Source organism: Oncorhynchus nerka, linkage group LG27, assembly GCF_034236695.1.
Source record: "Oncorhynchus nerka isolate Pitt River linkage group LG27, Oner_Uvic_2.0, whole genome shotgun sequence".
Lineage (NCBI taxonomy): Eukaryota > Metazoa > Chordata > Actinopteri > Salmoniformes > Salmonidae > Oncorhynchus > Oncorhynchus nerka.
This window is the reverse complement of record NC_088422.1, coordinates 5,258,460-5,278,210: the sequence shown is the minus strand read 5'-3', so window position 1 is coordinate 5,278,210 and position 19,751 is coordinate 5,258,460. Positions and strand designations below refer to the sequence as shown.

The 19,751-nt window shown below is 42.5% G+C and overlaps 1 protein-coding gene across 1 annotated transcript in view; it reads right to left on the bottom strand.

The window, feature by feature from the left end:
• Positions 1 to 19,751, bottom strand: part of LOC115122973 (phosphatidate cytidylyltransferase 1-like) — a 69,191-nt gene that overhangs the window by 31,645 nt on the left and 17,795 nt on the right. Inside the window, exons 3-5 of the mRNA XM_065011117.1 lie at positions 10,449 to 10,545; positions 5,712 to 5,809; positions 2,583 to 2,722 (exon numbers count right to left, since the gene is read on the bottom strand). Of these exons, the coding sequence (XP_064867189.1) occupies positions 2,583 to 2,722; positions 5,712 to 5,809; positions 10,449 to 10,545 (335 nt within the window). The remainder of the gene's footprint in view (positions 1 to 2,582; positions 2,723 to 5,711; positions 5,810 to 10,448; positions 10,546 to 19,751) is intronic.

The window sequence follows — 19,751 nt, the reverse complement described above, 5'->3', positions numbered from 1 at the left end:
GGGTAGTAGGTGCCTTTGAACAGGGTCTGGTAGTAGGTGCCTTTGAACAGGGTAGTAGGTGCCTTTGAACAGGGTAGTAGGTGCCTTTGAACAGGGTATGGTAGTAGGTGCCTTTGAACAGGGTATGGTAGTAGGTGCCTTTGAACAGGGTATGGTAGTAGGTGCCTTTGAACAGGATATGGTAGTAGGTGCCTTTGAACAGGATATGGTAGTAGGTGCCTTTGAATGGGGTATGGTAGTATGTGCCTTTGAACAGGGTAGGTGCCTTTGAACAGGGTATGGTAGTAGGGCCCTTTGAACAGGGTAGTAGGTGCCTTTGAACAGGGTCTGGTAGTAGGTGCCTTTGAACAGGGTATGGTAGTAGATTCCTTTGAACAGGGTATGGTAGTAGATTCCTTTGAACAGGGTATGGTGGTAGGTGCCTTTGAACAGGGTAGTAGGTGCCTTTGAACAGGGTATGGTAGTAGGTACCTTTGAACAGGGTATGGTAGTAGGTACCTTTGAACAGGGTAGTAGGTGCCTTTGAACAGGGGTATGGTAGTAGGTGCCTTTGAACAGGGGTATGGTAGTAGGTGCCTTTGAACAGGCTATGGTAGTAGGTGCCTTTGAACAGGGTATGGTAGTAGGTGCCTTTGAACAGGGTATGGTAGTAGGTGCCTTTGAACAGGGTATGGTAGTAGGTGCCTTTGAACAGGGTATGGTAGTAGGTGCCTTTGAACAGGGATATGGTAGTAGGTGTCTTTGAACAGGGTATGGTAGTAGGTGCCTTTGAACAGGGATATGGTAGTAGGTGTCTTTGAACAGGGTATGGTAGTAGGTGCCTTTGAACAGGGTAGTAGGTGTCTTTGAACAGGGTATGGTAGTAGGTGCCTTTGAACAGGGTAGTAGGTGTCTTTGAACAGGGTATGGTAGTAGGTGCCTTTGAACAGGGTAGTAGGTGTCTTTGAACAGGGTATGGTAGTAGGTGCCTTTGAACAGGGTAGTAGGTGCCTTTGAACAGGGTAGTAGGTGTCTTTGAACAGGGTATGGTAGTAGGTGCCTTTGAACAGGGTAGTAGGTGCCTTTGAACAGGGTAGTAGGTGTCTTTGAACAGGGTATGGTAGTAGGTGTCTTTGAACAGGGTAGTAGGTGCCTTTGAACAGGGTATGGTGGTAGGTGCCTTTGAACAGGGTAGTAGGTGCCTTTGAACAGGGTAGTAGGTGCTTTGAACAGGGTATGGTAGTAGGTGCCTTTGAACAGGGTATGGTAGTAGGTGCCTTTGAACAGGGTAGTAAGTGCCTTTGAACAGGGTAGTAGGTGCCTTTGAACAGGGTAGTAGGTGCCTTTGAACAGGGTAGTAGGTGCCTTTGAACAGGGTAGTAGGTGCCTTTGAACAGGGTATGGTAGTAGGTGCCTTTGAACAGGGTAGTAGGTGCCTTTGAACAGGGTAGTAGGTGTCTTTGAACAGGGTATGGTAGTAGGTGCCTTTGAACAGGGTAGTAGGTGCCTTTGAACAGGGTAGTAGGTGCCTTTGAACAGGGTATGGTAGTAGGTGCCTTTGAACAGGGTATGGTAGTAGGTGCCTTTGAACAGGGTAGTAGGTGCCTTTGAACAGGGTCTGGTAGTAGGTGTCTTTGAACAGGGTAGTAGGTGCCTTTGAACAGGGTAGTAGGTGTCTTTGAACAGGGTAGTAGGTGCCTTTGAACAGGGTAGTAGGTGCCTTTGAACAGGGTATGGTAGTAGGTGTCTTTGAACAGGGTAGTAGGTGCCTTTGAACAGGGTAGTAGGTGTCTTTGAACAGGGTAGTAGGTGTCTTTGAACAGGGTAGTAGGTGCCTTTGAACAGGGTATGGTAGTAGGAGCCTTTGAACAGGGTAGTAGGTGCCTTTGAACAGGGTCTGGTAGTAGGGGCCTTTGAACAGGGTAGTAGGTGCCTTTGAACAGGGTAGTAGGTGCCTTTGAACAGGGTAGGGTAGTAGGTGCCAGGCGAACCGGTTTGTGTCAAGGGCTGCAACCCTGCTTGGGTTTTTCACGTTGTAGCTGAAACCGTTTAAAAAGATAGCGCCACATTTGTAGGTCTAACCCCTGATTCTATGAACCAAGCATGATTTTCTTTTTCATTCATAGTTTCTCTCGTGACCCCATGTGTCAAAATTAGGCCGTTAAAATGTGCCTATACACACACACACACACACACACACACACACACGTCGTTATAGACCAGTGTATTAGTACTGTTGTTTCCATGAACAACGGATTTACCGACAGACCGTTTACCGTTTATGGTTTATTACCGTTTTATAACAGCGGCCGGGCGAAACAAATCACAGATTCATATCACCATGGAGATAAGAACTGCACAGGCTTATATATAGATATATATATATATGTATAAATGTTATATATATATATATTTTTTTAAGTGTTATTTCTTACTTTTGTAGTATTTTTCTTAAAACAGAATTGTTAGTTAAGGGCTTGTAAAGTAAGCATTTCCCCTGTAAAGGTTGTATTCGGTGCATGTGACAAATACAATGTTGTTTGATATATCTATCTATCTTACACTTGTCTTCCCGGTGCCGACGTCGTTACACTGAGGCTCACCTGCCAGGTAGACAGCGAAGGAGATGAAGCGGTGGTAACGGACCAGGAACTGGAGTGAATCCTCTCTCTGCACCAACGCACCAAAGTACTCCGCCAATGTCTCACCATAGAAGAAGTAGTTCACACAAACCAGGAAGTACCTTTAAAAAAAAATATATATATATATAATAATAATGATAATTAAAAGGGAAAGCAAAAATTGTCAATATCAATTCACACAAATCATCATCAGGATAAAAGTACTTGAAGGAAAACAAGGATATTGTTTTCATTCCCTTTTTGGTTTTGTGTGTTTGTTTGGTTTTTTTTGTTCAGGGGTCAGAGTTCAATTGGTGGAGGGTTAAGCTGTTCAGAGGGCATGCTGCGTGTGTACTTTCCAAATGGACTTGCCTAGTTAAATAAATAAAAAAGGGTACAACAAAAATAGATGAAAACTTCCAGCATGGCAGTGGCATTTGCTCATGGTTGGCTCAACTCAAGCCTTGGTGTGTAGGAGTTTGTTTGCGTTTATGGGAAAAGGTTTCTCTGCTCTACAGATGAAGAAAAAAACTATTTTAAACAAGGCGAGGGGGGTGGAATCTATATTCAGACTATTACCTGAAAAATAAAACTAGTCGTCATTTTTGACAGAGAGACTGTTAAACCCAACCCTCTCTGTCCCCTGGGATACAAAGGCACAAACTTCTAGAGGGAGAGAGAGAGAGAAACTCTCCAGAACTCTACCATCCCCCGGATTCACACCTCTGGTCCTGGGTACTCCGTTACTCGGGGGTTGCCAAGGGCCCTTCCAGAACACTCTCCCCCGGGCTAGAGTCTGTGACCTGGTCAGACACAATTGTACCTGGTGAGGATATCAAACCCCCTCAACACAGTTCTTTAGTTGGACAAAGATGTCAAGAGAGACAACAGGTCAGAACTCTGCACCTCAACACAACTCCCCACTAGGCCCTTCCTATAAGGACAAGGCACCTCAACACAACTCCCCACTAGGCCCTTCCTATAAGGACAATGCACCTCAACACAACTCCCCACTAGGCCCTTCCTATAAGGACAAGGCACCTCAACACAACTCCCCACTAGGCCCTTCCTATAAGGACAAGGCACCTCAACACAACTCACCATTAGGCCCTTCCGATAAGGACAAGGCACCTCAACACAACTCACCATTAGGCCCTTCCGATAAGGACAAGGCACCTCAACACAACTCACCATTAGGCCCTTCCGATAAGGACAAGCCTCCACCCTGGACTTCCTAACCCCGTGTTAGTGCCTAATCTAATATATCTGTTTGGTGTGTGGTGATAAAGTGTAGATGGTATCCCTGTCTCCTGTGTGGTGATAAAGTGTAGATGGTATCCCTGTCTCCTGTGTGGTGATAAAGTGTAGATGGTATCCCTGTCTCCTGTTTGGTGATAAAGTGTAGATGGTATCCCTGTCTCCTGTCTCCGGTCTGGTGATAAAGTGTAGATGGTATCCCTGTCTCCTGTCTCCTGTCTAGTGATAAAGTGTAGATGGTATCCCTGTCTCCTGTCTCCTGTGTGGTGATAAAGTGTAGATGGTATCCCTGTCTCCTGTCTCCTGTCTGGTGATAAAGTGTAGATGGTATCCCTGTCTCCTGTCTGGTGATAAAGTGTAGATGGTATCCCTGTCTCCTGTCTGGTGATAAAGTGTAGATGGTATCCCTGTCTCCTGTCTGGTGATAAAGTGTAGATGGTATCCCTGTCTCCTGTCTGGTGATAAAGTGTAGATGGTATCCCTGTCTGGTGATAAAGTGTAGATGGTATCCCTGTCTCCTGTTTAGTGATAAAGTGTAGATGGGGTCCCTGTCTCCTGTGTGGTGATAAAGTGTAGATGATATCCCAGTCTCCTGTCTGGTGATAAAGTGTAGATGGTATCCCTGTCTCCTGTCTCCTGTTTGGTGATAAAGTGTAGATGGTATCCCTGTCTCCTGTCTCCTGTCTGGTGATAAAGTGTAGATGGTATCCCTGTCTCCTGTCTGGTGATAAAGTGTAGATGGTATCCCTGTCTCCTGTCTGGTGATAAAGTGTAGATGGTATCCCTGTCTCCTGTTTAGTGATAAAGTGTAGATGGTATCCCTGTCTCCTGTCTGGTGATAAAGTGTAGATGATATCCCTGTCTCTTGTCTCCTGTTTAGTGATAAAGTATAGATGGTATCCCTGTCTCTTGTCTCCTGTTTAGTGATAAAGTGTAGATGGTATCCCTGTCTCCTGTCTGGTGATAAAGTGTAGATGGTATCCCTGTCTCCTGTCTGGTGATAAAGTGTAGATGGTATCCCTGTCTCCTGTCTGGTGATAAAGTGTAGATGGTATCCCTGTCTCCTGTCTGGTGATAAAGTGTAGATGGTATCCCTGTCTCCTGTGTGGTGATAAAGTATAGATGGTATCCCTGTCTCTTGTCTCCTGTCTGGTGATAAAGTGTAGATGGTATCCCTGTCTCCTGTTTAGTGATAAAGTATAGATGGTATCCCTGTCTCTTGTCTCCTGTCTGGTGATAAAGTGTAGATGGTATCCCTGTCTCTTGTCTCCTGTTTAGTGATAAAGTGTAGATGGTATCCCTGTCTCTTGTCTCCTGTCTGGTGATAAAGTGTACATGGTATTCCTGTCTCCTGTCTCCTGTCTGGTGATAAAGTGTAGATGGTATCCCTGTCTCCTGTCTGGTGATAAAGTGTAGATGATATCCCTGTCCCTGTCTCCTGTTTAGTGATAAAGTATAGATGGTATCCCTGTCTCCTGCTAGTCATTCTATGTCCTCTAACCTGGCCTCAGGACAGTCGCACATATAATTAAAATCCCTGTCTCCTGTCTGGTGAAACAGTTGATGGCTCTCTATGGTATTTTCAGATGGACACAGAGTACGTTTAGTGATAAAGTAAGGGTATCCCTGTCTCTTGGTCAGAGAGAAGAGAGAGAGGGGACAGAGAAGAGAAAAGATGGATCCCTGCGAGAGAAAAACGAGAGGGGAGAGAGAGAGAGAAGGGGGGGGCAGAGAGAGAAGGGGGACAGAGAGAAGAGAATAGAGAGTGAGAGAGAGAGAGAGAAAAACGAAACGAGAGGGAGTGAAAAAAAAAGGATAATCGAAACTGACAAGAAAGATATAGTTGGTCCTTACCAGCTGAGTGTCCTGAACCAGGGCAGCTCGTAGGAATGGTAGACTCTGTAGCCGATATCTATGATCTCCTGAAAACACTTGATCTGGATGGTCATCACCTACCAAGGAGAGAGAACGAGAAAGAAAGAGAGGGGTGGGGGGTGAGAGAGGAGTTAGGACCAGTGTTTGGGGGGTAACCCATTACATTTACATTTACATTTAAGTCATTTAGCAGACGCTCTTATCCAGAGCGACTTACAAATTGGTGCGTTCACCTTAAGACATCCAGTGGAACTGCCACTTTACAATAGTGCATCTAAATCTTTTAAGGGGGAGAGGGATTACTTTATCCTATCCTAGGTATTCCTGAAAGAGGTGGGGTTTCAGGTGTCTCCGGAAGGTGGTGATTGACTCCGCTGTCCTGGCGTCGTGAGGGAGTTTGTTCCACCATTGGGGGGCCAGAGCAGCGAACAGTTTTGACTGGGCTGCGCGGGAACTGTACTTCCTCAGTGGTAGGGAGGCGAGCAGGCCAGAGGTGGATGAACGCAGTGCCCTTGTTTGGGTGTAGGGCCTGATCAGAGCCTGGAGGTACTGAGGTGCCGTTCCCCTCACAGCTCCGTAGGCAAGCACCATGGTCTTGTAGCGGATGCGAGCTTCAACTGGAAGCCAGTGGAGAGCGCGGAGGAGCGGGGTGACGTGAGAGAACTTGGGAAGGTTGAACACCAGACGGACTCCCATATAAAATAAGAACTTTTTTTGCAGTTACTTAAAAAATATATATATATATTAATGTGGTAATATTACGAACTCCCCCTTTTTTAAGAGTTTACCTTCACGTTATTTTCAGAAGTTATCGGTCATGGTGTTTCCGTGATCTGATCAGGAGAATCCAGATTAAAAATGGATAGGGGGTGCGCATCTGATCTGGAGAATCCAGATTAAAATGGATAGAGGGTGCGCATCTGATCTTTGCAGTTGATTGCTTCTGTGATAGCAAAGTCCACTGTAACTATCCAATAAATGAAGCCAGGCAATTAGCGTTTTGTAGTATAGTGGTTTCGATACATATGCGCTTAGTTGATACCCACCAATATTTTCAAGTTAAAATCGCCACTGCATATTAGTAGACTGTCTTTGGTTCCTCCTACCTCTCTGGGATAAGCGGGACGCTAGCGTCCCACTTGGCCAATAGCCAGGGAAAATGCAGAGCGCCAAATTCAAATAAAATACTATAAAAATCAAACTTTTATTAAAATCACACATGATACTAAATTAAAAGCTCGTTATGAATCCAGCCAACACGTCAGATTTCAAAAAGGCTTTTCGGCGAAAGCATAAGATGCCATTATCTGATGATAGCACAACAGTAAACAAAGAGAGAGTAGCATATTTCAACCCTGCAGGAGCGACACAAAACGCAGAAATAAAAATATAATTCATGCCTTACCTTTGACGAGCTTCTTTTGTTGGCACTCCAATATGTCCCATCAACATCACAAATGGTCCTTTTGTTCGATTAATTCCGTCGATATATATCCAAAATGTCCATTTATTTGGCGCGTTTGATCCAGAAAAACACAGCTTCCAAATTGCGCAACGTCACTACAAAATATCTCAAAAGTTGCCTATAAACTTTGCCAAAACATTTCAAACTACTTTTGTAATACAACTTTAGGTATTTTTAAACCTTAATAATCGATCAAATTGAAGACGGGACTATCTGTGTTCAATACAGGAAGACAACAAACTGACGCTACTTTGAGTCATGAGCCTCTCTCAAAAGTACACTTCAAATGACACTCATTCAAGATGGCCGTACTTCTTCATTACACAAAGGAAGAACCTCAACCAATTTCTAAAGACTGGTGACTTCCAGTGGAAGCGGTAGGAACTGCAAACAAGTCCTTTAGAAATCTGGTTTTCCAATAAAAACGCATTGAATAGACAGTGACCTCAACAACAAAAAAGAACTCGGAATGGTTTGTCCTCTGGGTTTTGCCTGCTACATAAGTTCTGTTATACTCACAGACATGATTCAAACAGTTTTAGAAACTTCAGAGTGTTTTCTATCCAAATCTACTAATAATATGCATATCTTATATTCTGGGGATGAGTAGCAGGAAGTTGAATTTGGGCACGCTATTTATCCAAAAGTGAAAATGCTGCCACCTATCCCGAAGAAGTTAAAAAGTTGCGTCACCTTGCGGGGCTGCTGCAGCATTCTGTGGCACGTTATTTAATTGTCAGCCATTTTTTCTGTTAATACAAGTTAGTGCTAGTTTGACCACCAGACGGCATCTTAAAGAAGCATTTGATTTAGTCTTCCATATTGACATTAGCAGAGAATTTAAAACCTTTTTTTGTAATTACACAGTATATGGGATTGATTTTAAGAAATATTATGGTGTTTCAATTCTGAGAAAAACGAAAAACCAAACACCCAGGGTTTCCGTCAGGATGGGATGGAAAATATGGCGCTGTACAACGTGACGGTCGGGAGAAGGTGGTGTTTCTATTCTATGACAAATGAAAAACCTCTGTGTTTCTGTTAGGATGGAAGAGAAAATATGGCGCTGTACAACATGACGGTCAGCAGTACAGTACTGGGCTATTTAGCTGAAGAATCCCTGTGTCTTGCGGACAGGAGACCGGGGTTCAATTCCCCGATGGGGAGGGAGGAGTAGGCTGTCCTTGTAAATAAGAATTTTGTCTTAACTGACTTGCCTAGTTAAATAAAGATTATACTAAGAGCATAACATTTCTGCACCCTAATTTTCTAGTTCTAGTCTAACCAATACCCAAATGGAGATGGAGACCAAATGGAGATGGAGACCAGTCCCCATGCTTGTCTCAGAGCAGTGCCTTTTGCTTCAAACCTTATTGCTTCTAACTTAAATATGCTCTTTAAATAAATAGGAACGACACCACTTTTAACATCACATTACTCAACACGGATGAAACTCATTTCGCCTATGGTAAGCCTACAGTATATCTAAATATTTTTTTTTTCAATGAGGTCACTCTCCGCCAATAATTACATTTAAAGGATTGGAGGATTCCAAGGGGCATTTTCCGTTAGATATTCTCACAGATCCTGAGGGGCTTTTATATCATTCTAGATTAATTAATAATGAAAACACTTTGTTAAAAAAGTACCAACATTTTGGAGATTTCGTTTTCATTTAAGTGAGTGAGAAAAAGTCAATTCTTGAACATGGGGTGAGATATTCTCACTAATTTTAAAATAAAGCCAGTTTGTTATTTTGAATGATTTATTTCTGGAGAAACCGAACTCGATTGTTCAGCAGACATCACAGAACATTTCTGTTTCTCCATGCATGTCTCAGGGAGGTGTTTCTGGGACCACATCGTTTCCTTCAAGGTAGGATTATAGCAATATTTTTGTAACGTTTAGATGTATATTTCTATTATTGTACCTAATGTTGGCTGTTTGGCTAAATGTATTTTTTCCTTCTCCAAATGCAGACAATGACCCAAAACATACTGCCGCCCGGGTTTGCATTGCAAATGAGGGCATAAACTGGGTCAAGACGTCAGCAGAGTAAGTAGACCTTTATGTAGTCAAATAAAAGTTAAATATAAATAAATAAAATACCTACAACATCTACGGTAGGCCTACAGTATATCTATAAATATTTTTTCTCTCATCTCTACAGGTAGGTCTCCTGATATAAACCCGATCGAACTCGTTTGGCATCAACTGAAAACATTCATCCGTAACTCTGCCAAGCAAAGATGAACTGGTTCAAGGACATCAAAATGTTATGGCTAGAGAAACTGACGATACAACAACTATATGGATCATCTCAGCAAGGTTTTACCTGTGGTTGTGGAGCTGGGGGGGGTGCGACTAAAATGTAGTTTAATAAATAAACATCCGCATTTGAATGTCTTTTCTCGTTATTTTATTAACGAAAGTATAAAGACGTTGATGACGAAACACTGTACTGATGTTCTGAGTTAGAAATGTAACACTTTAGAGGACTTAAGCAATGAATACATTTGCAAGTTCAGGGATTTTCACTACAGTAGCCGGGCTATAAGAAGTCTATTGTCCTGTTAATAGGAAACATTAGCATGATGGGCTACACCTGCTACAGTACACTTGTGAAAAACAAGTGTTTGAAAACCTGTTTTCAAAATGCCTCCAGTTGTCCATCACTATTGTAAATTGTTAAAAACACAGCATCTTGTTTACATTCTTTATTGTAACCACAATGTCACTCATTTGTTATCTACCTTTCCAATTAGAGTTAGGGATTTACAAATGTGCGCTTTTCATTATTAGCTACATTGTTTTAGATCGAACATGCAGATTTGTTTTTCTTTTATTTATTTAATTTGATTTATTTTGATTAATTTAATTTAAATTGTTTTATGTAGGATGCAAAATGTTTGACCAGTTGCAATTGTAAGTAGGCCTAATAAAAAAAAAATCCTACTTCAATTAAGCTGTTAAGCCTCATAACTTAACTGGCTGAGGTAAGCTAATTTATAGGCTCAGAAGAAATAGACTCCAATTAAACCCTCTTAGTCAAATTAAAATGAAGATTATTGTTGAAATTAACGTACCACTACCGACTGGTGTAGGTTACATACCACTCTGTAAACATTCATAAAAAACCACTACTATGTGTTTTTCTGGATTTCTTTTCACTACCATTTTGAACATAGTTGAAGTGTACCACTATGATGAACAATTACAGGCCACTAACAGGGTGTTATAAAGCTACGTACCACTACTATGAGCATGATAGGTCCCAGGTAGATCATCATGAAGAATCCTGATATCATGGCCATGGATAGAACCCCTCGTATACAGCAGTTCTTCCACCTGGAAAAAGACACACAGCACATCAATACACACAGACACACAGCACACCAATACACACAGCACATCAATACACACAGACACACAGCACATCAATACACACAGCACATCAATACACACAGACACACAGCACATCAATACACACAGCACATCAATACACACAGACACACAGCACACTACACATGCACATCAATACACACAGACACACAGCATCAATACACAAGATACACACAGGTGTTATACAATACACACAGACACACAGCACATCAATACACACAGCACATCAATACACACAGCTACACAGCACATCAATGAACAGCACATCAATACACACAGACACACAGCACATCAATACACACAGCACACATACCAATACACACAGACACAGGGTGTTACAGCACATCAATACACACAGCACACATCAATACACACAGAACAGCACATCAATACACACAGACACACAGCACATCAATACACACAGACACAAGCACATCCACTACACATGAACATGAATATACACAGCACATACCACTACCATGAACATGTTATGAAGCCAATACACACAGACACATGCACATCAAACACATACCACTACCAGCACATGTTATACATCAAGCACACAGATACACACATACACACAGACACACAGCACACACATACACACAGCAACACAGACACACACACAATACACACAGCACACAATACACATGCACATCAATACACACAGACACACAGCACATCAATACACACAGCACATACCACTACACAGAACATCAATACACACAGACACACAGCACATCAATACACACAGACACACAGCACATCAATACATGCAACATCACATCAATACACACAGCACATCAAACACACAGCACATCAATACACACAGACACAGCACATCAATACACACAGACACACAGCACATCAATACACACAGCACACAATACACACAGACACACACATCAATACACACAGACACACAGCATACACACAGCACATCATGACAGCACAGCACATCAATACACACAGACACACAGCACATCAACACACACAGACACACAGCACATCAATACACACACAGATACACAGCACATGAATACACACAGCACATGAATACACACAGCACATCAATACACACAGACACACAGCACATGAATACACAGACACACACACATACACAGCACATGAATACACACAGACCACAGCACATGACACACAGCACATCAATACACACAGCACAGACACACAGCACATCAATACACACAGACACACACACATGAATACACACAACAGCACATCAATACACAGCACATGAATACACACAGACAGCACATCAATACACACAGCACATCAATACACACAACAGGGTGCACATCAATACACACAGACACACAGCACATCAATACACACAGACACACAGCACATCACATACACATCACACACAGACACACAGCACATCAATACACACAGACACACAGCATCAATCAATACACACAGCACATCAATACACACATTCAGCACATCAATACACACACACAGCACATCAATACACACAGCACATCAATACACACAGCACACAATACACACAGCACATCGATACACACAGCACACACACAGCACATCAATACACACAGACACACAGCACATCAATACACACAGACACACAGCACATCAATACACACACAGCACATCAATACACACAGCACATCAACACACACACAAGACACACAGCACATCAATACACACAGACACACAGCACATCAATACACACAGACACACAGCACATCAATACACACAGACACAGCACATCAATACACACACACAGACACACAGCACATCAATACACACAGACACACAGCACATCAATACACACAGCACATCAATACACACAGACACACAGCACATCAATACACACAGACACATCACACAGCACATCAATACACACATCACATCAATACACACAGACATCAATACACACAGCACATCAATACACACAGCACATCAATACACACAGACACACAGCACATACACACAGACACACAGCACATCAATACACATAAACAGACACCACAGTCATTAAAAACATCAATACAGGCCTGCATAAACAATATCTCACCACAGTCATTAAAAACATCAATACAGGCCTGCATAAACCCCCAATATCTCACAGTCATTAAAAACACAATACAGGCCTGCATCAATATCTCACACAGTCATTAAAAACACACAGCCACATAAACCCCCAATATCTCACCAGTCATTAAAACATCAATACAGGCCTGCATAAACCCCCAATATCTCACCAGTCATTAAAAACATCAATACAGGCCTGCATAAACCCCAATATCTCACCAGTCATTAAAAACATCAATACAGGCCTGCATAAACAATATCACACAGTCATTAAAAACATCAATACAGGCACAGACAATATCACAGTCATTAAAAACATCAATACAGGCCTGCATAAACCCCAATATCTCACACAGACACACAGCACATGAATACACACAGACACACAGCACATCAATACACACAGCACATCAATACACACAGACACACAGCACATCAATACACACAGACACACAGCACATCAATACACACAGACACACAGCACATCAATACACACAGACACACAGCACATCAATACACACAGACACACAGCACATCAATACACACAGACACACAGCACATCAATACACACAGCACATCAATACACACAGCACATCAATACACACAGCACATCAATACACACAGCACATCAATACACACAGACACACAGCACATCAATACACACAGACACACAGCACATCAATACACACAGCACATCAATACACACAGACACACAGCACATCAATACACACAGCACATCAATACACACAGACACACAGCACATCAATACACACAGCACATCAATACACACAGACACACAGCACATCAATACACACAGCACATCAATACACACAGCACATCAATACACACAGCACATCAATACAGACACAGCACATCAATACACACAGACACAGCACATCAATACACACAGACACAGCACATCAATACACACAGCACATCAATACACACAGACACACAGCACATCAATACACACAGACACACAGCACATCAATACACACAGCACATCAATACACACAGACACACAGCACATCAATACACACAGACACATCAATACACACAGCACATCAATACACACATCACATCAATACACACAGACATCAATACACACAGCACATCAATACACACAGCACATCAATACACACAGACACACAGCACATCAAGACACACACAGATACCCAGAAACATCAATACAGGCCTGCATAAACCCCCAATATCTCACCACAGTCATTAAAAACATCAATACAGGCCTGCATAAACCCCCAATATCTCACCACAGTCATTAAAAACATCAATACAGGCCTGCATAAACCCCCAATATCTCACCAGTCATTAAAAACATCAATACAGGCCTGCATAAACCCCCAATATCTCACCACAGTCATTAAAAACATCAATACAGGCCTGCATAAACCCCCAATATCTCACCAGTCATTAAAAACATCAATACAGGCCTGCATAAACCCCCAATATCTCACCAGTCATTAAAAACATCAATACAGGCCTGCATAAACCCCCAATATCTCACCAGTCATTAAAAACATCAATACAGGCCTGCATAAACAATAGCAGTCATTAAAAACATCAATACAGGCCTGCATAAACCCCCAATATCTCACCAGTCATTAAAAACATCAATACAGGCCTGCATAAACCCCCAATATCTCACCACAGTCATTAAATACACACAGCACATGAATACACACAGACACACAGCACATCAATACACACAGCACATCAATACACACAGACACACAGCACATCAATACACACAGACACACAGCACATCAATACACACAGACACACAGCACATCAATACACACAGACACACAGCACATCAATACACACAGACACACAGCACATCAATACACACAGACACACAGCACATCAATACACACAGCACATCAATACACACAGCACATCAATACACACAGCACATCAATACACACAGCACATCAATACACACAGACACACAGCACATCAATACACACAGACACACAGCACATCAATACACACAGCACATCAATACACACAGCACATCGATACACACAGCACATCAATACACACAGCACATCAATACACACAGACACACAGCACATCAATACACACAGACACACAGCACATCAATACACACAGCACATCAATACACACAGACACGCAGCACATCAATACACACAGCACATCAATACACACAGCACATCAATACACACAGCACATCAATACACACAGACACAGCACATCAATACACACAGACACAGCACATCAATACACACAGACACAGCACATCAATACACACAGCACATCAATACACACAGACACACAGCACATCAATACACACAGACACACAGCACATCAATACAACAGCACATCAATACACACAGACACCACAGTCAATACACACAGACACATCAATACACACAGCACATCAATACACACATCACATCAATTCACACAGACATCAATACACACAACATCAATACACACAGCACATCAATACACACAGACACACAGCACATCAAGACCACACAGATAAAAACATCAATACAGGCCTGCATAAACCCCCAATATCTCACCACAGTCATTAAAAACATCAATACAGGCCTGCATAAACCCCCAATATCTCACCACAGTCATTAAAAACATCAATACAGGCCTGCATAAACCCCAATATCTCACCAGTCATTAAAAACATCAATACAGGCCTGCATAAACCCCCAATATCTCACCACAGTCATTAAAAACATCAATACAGGCCTGCATAAACCCCCAATATCTCACCAGTCATTAAAAACATCAATACAGGCCTGCATAAACCCCCAATATTCACAGTCATTAAAAACATCAATACAGGCCTGCATAAACCCCCAATATCTCACCAGTCATTAAAAACATCAATACAGGTATCTAAACCCTCAATATTCACCAGTCATTAAAAACATCAATACAGGCCTGCATAAGCCCCCAATATCTCACCACAGTCATTAAAAACATCAATACAGGCCTGCATCTAAACCCCCAATATCTCACCACAGTCATTAAAAACTCAATACAGGCCTGCATAAACAATATCTCACCACAGTCATTAAAACATCAATACAGGCCTGCATAAACCCCCAATATCTCACCAGTCATTAAAACATCAATACAGGGAGCATCCCCCAATATCTCACCAGTTATTCTCAATACAGGTATCTATCTCTTATTCACTAAAACATCGACAGGGAGCTCCAACAATATCTCACCACAGTCATTAAAAACATCAATACAGGCCTGCATAAATCAATATCTCACCAGTCATTAAAAACATCAATACAGGCCTGCTCCCCCAATATCTACAGTTATTAAAAACATCAATACAGGTATCTATCTCCAATATTCACCAGTCATTAAAAACATCAATACAGGCCTGCATAAACCCCCAATATCTCACCAGTCATTAAAAACATCAATACAGGGGCATAAACAATATCTCACCAGTCATTAAAAACATCAATACAGGCTAAACCCCAATATCTCACCAGTCATTAAAAACATCAATACAGGGACATAAAGCCCCAACATCTATGTAGTTATTCATCTACAGGTATCTATCTCTTATTCACAGTATAACATCAATACAGGAGCTCATAAACAGTATCTCACCACAGTCATTAAAAACAAAGTATCCTGTTGTTATTCTCTGAACAGGTATCTATCACTATAACCGACAGTGAGCTCCAACAGTATTGGGACAGGGAGCTCCAACAGTATTGGGACATGCTTATTCAGTATTGGGACAGGGAGCTATCTCTTATTGGGACAGGGAGCTCCAACAGTAGTATTGGGACAGGGAGCTCCAACAGTATTGGGACAGGGAGCTCCAACAGTATTGGGACAGGGAGCTCCAACAGTATTGGGACAGGGAGCTCCAACAGTATTGGGACAGGGAGCTCCAACAGTATTGGGACAGGGAGCTCCAACAGTATGTATGTTATTCTCTACAGGTATCTATCTCTTATTCACTATAACCAACAGGGAGCTCCAACAGTATGTATGTTATTCTCTACAGATATCTATCTCTTATTCACTATAACCGACAGGGAGCTCCAACAGTATTGGGACAGGGAGCTCCAACAGTATGTATGTTATTCTCTACAGGTATCTATCTCTTATTCACTATAACCGACAGGGAGCTCCAACAGTATGTATGGACAGGGAGCTCCAACAGTATTGGGACAGGGAGCTCCAACAGTATTGGGACAGGGAGCTCCAACAGTATGTATGTTATTGGGACAGGTAGCTCCCCTTATTCAGTATTGGGACAGGGAGCTCCAACAGTATTGGGACAGGGAGCTCCAACAGTATTGGGACAGGGAGCTCCAACAGTATTGGGACAGGGAGCTCCAACAGTATTGGGACAGGGAGCTCCAACAGTATTGGGACAGTGAGCTCCAACAGTATTGGGACAGTGAGCTCCAACAGTATTGGGACAGGGAGCTCCAACAGTATTGGGACATTGACCCATTTGTTGTTGTTTTGGCTCTGTACTCCAGCACTTTGGATTTAAAAATGACACAATGACTATGAGGTTAAAGTGCAAACCGTCAGCTTTAATTTGAGGGTATTTTCATCCATATCGGCAGAATCGTTTATGAATTACAGTACTTCATGTACATAGTAGTACCCCCATTTTAGGGGACCAAAAGTAGGGGACAAATTCACTATAAGAATCTAATATGTTTCTATATTGATGTGGATGCTACCATGATTACGTATAATACTGAATGAATCGTGAATAATGATGAACGAGAAAAATAGATGCACAAATATCATACCACAAAGACATGCTAACCAGGAAATCATGGGGCGGCAGGGTAGCCTAGTGGTTAGAGTGTAGAGGCGGCAGGGTAGCCTAGTGGTTAGAGTGGAGGGGCGGCAGGGTAGCCTAGTGGTTAGAGTGAGGAGATAGGGTAGTTGCAAGTTCAAACCGGAAGGTTGCAAGTTCAAACCCCCGAGCTGACGTTCTGCCCCTGAACAAGGCAGTTAACCCACTGTTCCTAGGCCATCATTGAAAATAAGAATTTGTTCTTAACTGACTTAAGTTAAACAAATTAAATAAATCATGTTTTTTGGGGGGGGAAAATGGGACTAAACTTTTGACTTCTTTAATACCTACTTCCACTAAGTCCACTAAAATGGAGGTACTACTGTACAAGGAACTACTGTAATTTCTAAACAGTTTACCCGATGTGGATGAAAATACCCTCAAATTAAAGCTGACACTTAATCCTCATTGTATCATTTCAAATCCAAAGTGCTGAGGTACAGAGCCAAACTGTCCCAATACTTTCTGGAGCTCATGAATGTTTGGTACATAAATCTAGTGGCTTGCTGTGCTCCCGCCTTGCTGCCTCCGCAATCCAATTCATGTACTCTTCCTACCTCTTCCTCTCCCTCCCACCTCTCGTTACTCTATAATGCTGGACTAATGTAGTGTCCCTCCCACCTCTCGTTACTCTATAATGCTGGACTAATGTAGTGTCCCTCCCACCTCTCGTTACTCTATAATGCTGGACTAATGTAGTGTCCCTCCCACCTCTCGTTACTCTATATTGCTGGACTAATGTGGTGTCCCTCTCACCTCTCATTACTCTATAATGCTGGACTAATGTAGTGTCCCACCTCTCGTTACTCTATAATGCTGGACTAATGTGGTGTCCCACCTCTCATTACTCTATAATGCTGGACTAATGTGGTGTCCCTCCCACCTCTCGTTACTCTATAATGCTGGACTAATGTGGTGTCCCTCCCACTTCTCGTTACTCTATAATGCTGGACTAATGTAGTGTCCCACATCTCATTACTCTATAATGCTGGACTAATGTGGTGTCCCTCTCACCTCTCGTTACTCTATAATGCTGGACTAATGTGGTGTCCCTCCCACCTCTCGTTACTCTATAATGCTGGACTAATGTAGTGTCCCTCCCACCTCTCATTACTCTATAATGCTGGACTAATGTAGTGTCCCTCCCACCTCTCGTTACTCTACAATGCTGGACTAATGTAGTGTCCCTCCCACCTCTCATTACTCTATAATGCTGGACTAATGTAGTGTCCCTCCCACCTCTCATTACTCTATAATGCTGGACTAATGTAGTGTCCCTCCCACCTCTCGTTACTCTACAATGCTGAACTAATGTAGTGTCCCTCCCACCTCTCATTACTCTATAATGCTGGACTAATGTAGTGTCCCACATCTCATTACTCTATAATGCTGGACTAATGTAGTGTCCCACATCTCATTACTCTATAATGCTGGACTAATGTAGTGTCCCTCCCACCTCTCGTTACTCCATAATGCTGGACTAATGTAGTGTCCCACCTCTCATTACTCTATAATGCTGGACTAATGTGGTGTCCCTACCACCTCTCGTTACTCTATAATGCTGGACTAATGTAGTGTCCCTCCCACCTCTCGTTACTCTATAATGCTGGACTAATGTGGTGTCCCTCCCACCTCATTACTCTATAATGCTGGACTAATGTGGTGTCCCTCCCACCTCTCGTTACTCTATAATGCTGGACTAATGTAGTGTCCCTCCCACCTCTCGTTACTCTATAATGCTGGACTAATGTGGTGTCCCTCCCACCTCTCGTTACTCTATAATGCTGGACTAATGTAGTGTCCCTCCCACCTCTCGTTACTCTATAATGCTGGACTAATGTGGTGTCCCTCCCACCTCTCGTTACTCTATAATGCTGGACTAATGTAGTGTCCCTCCCACCTCTCGTTACTCTATAATGCTGGACTAATGTAGTGTCCCTCCCACCTCTCGTTACTCTATAATGCTGGACTAATGTGGTGTCCCACATCTCGTTACTCTATAATGCTGGACTAATGTGGTGTCCCTCCCACCTCTCGTTACTCTATAATGCTGGACTAATGTAGTGTCCCTCCCACCTCTCGTTACTCTATAATGCTGGACTAATGTAGTGTCCCTCCCACCTCTCGTTACTCTATAATGCTGGACTAATGTAGTGTCCCACCTCTCGTTACTCTATAATGCTGGACTAATGTAGTGTCCCACCTCTCGTTACTC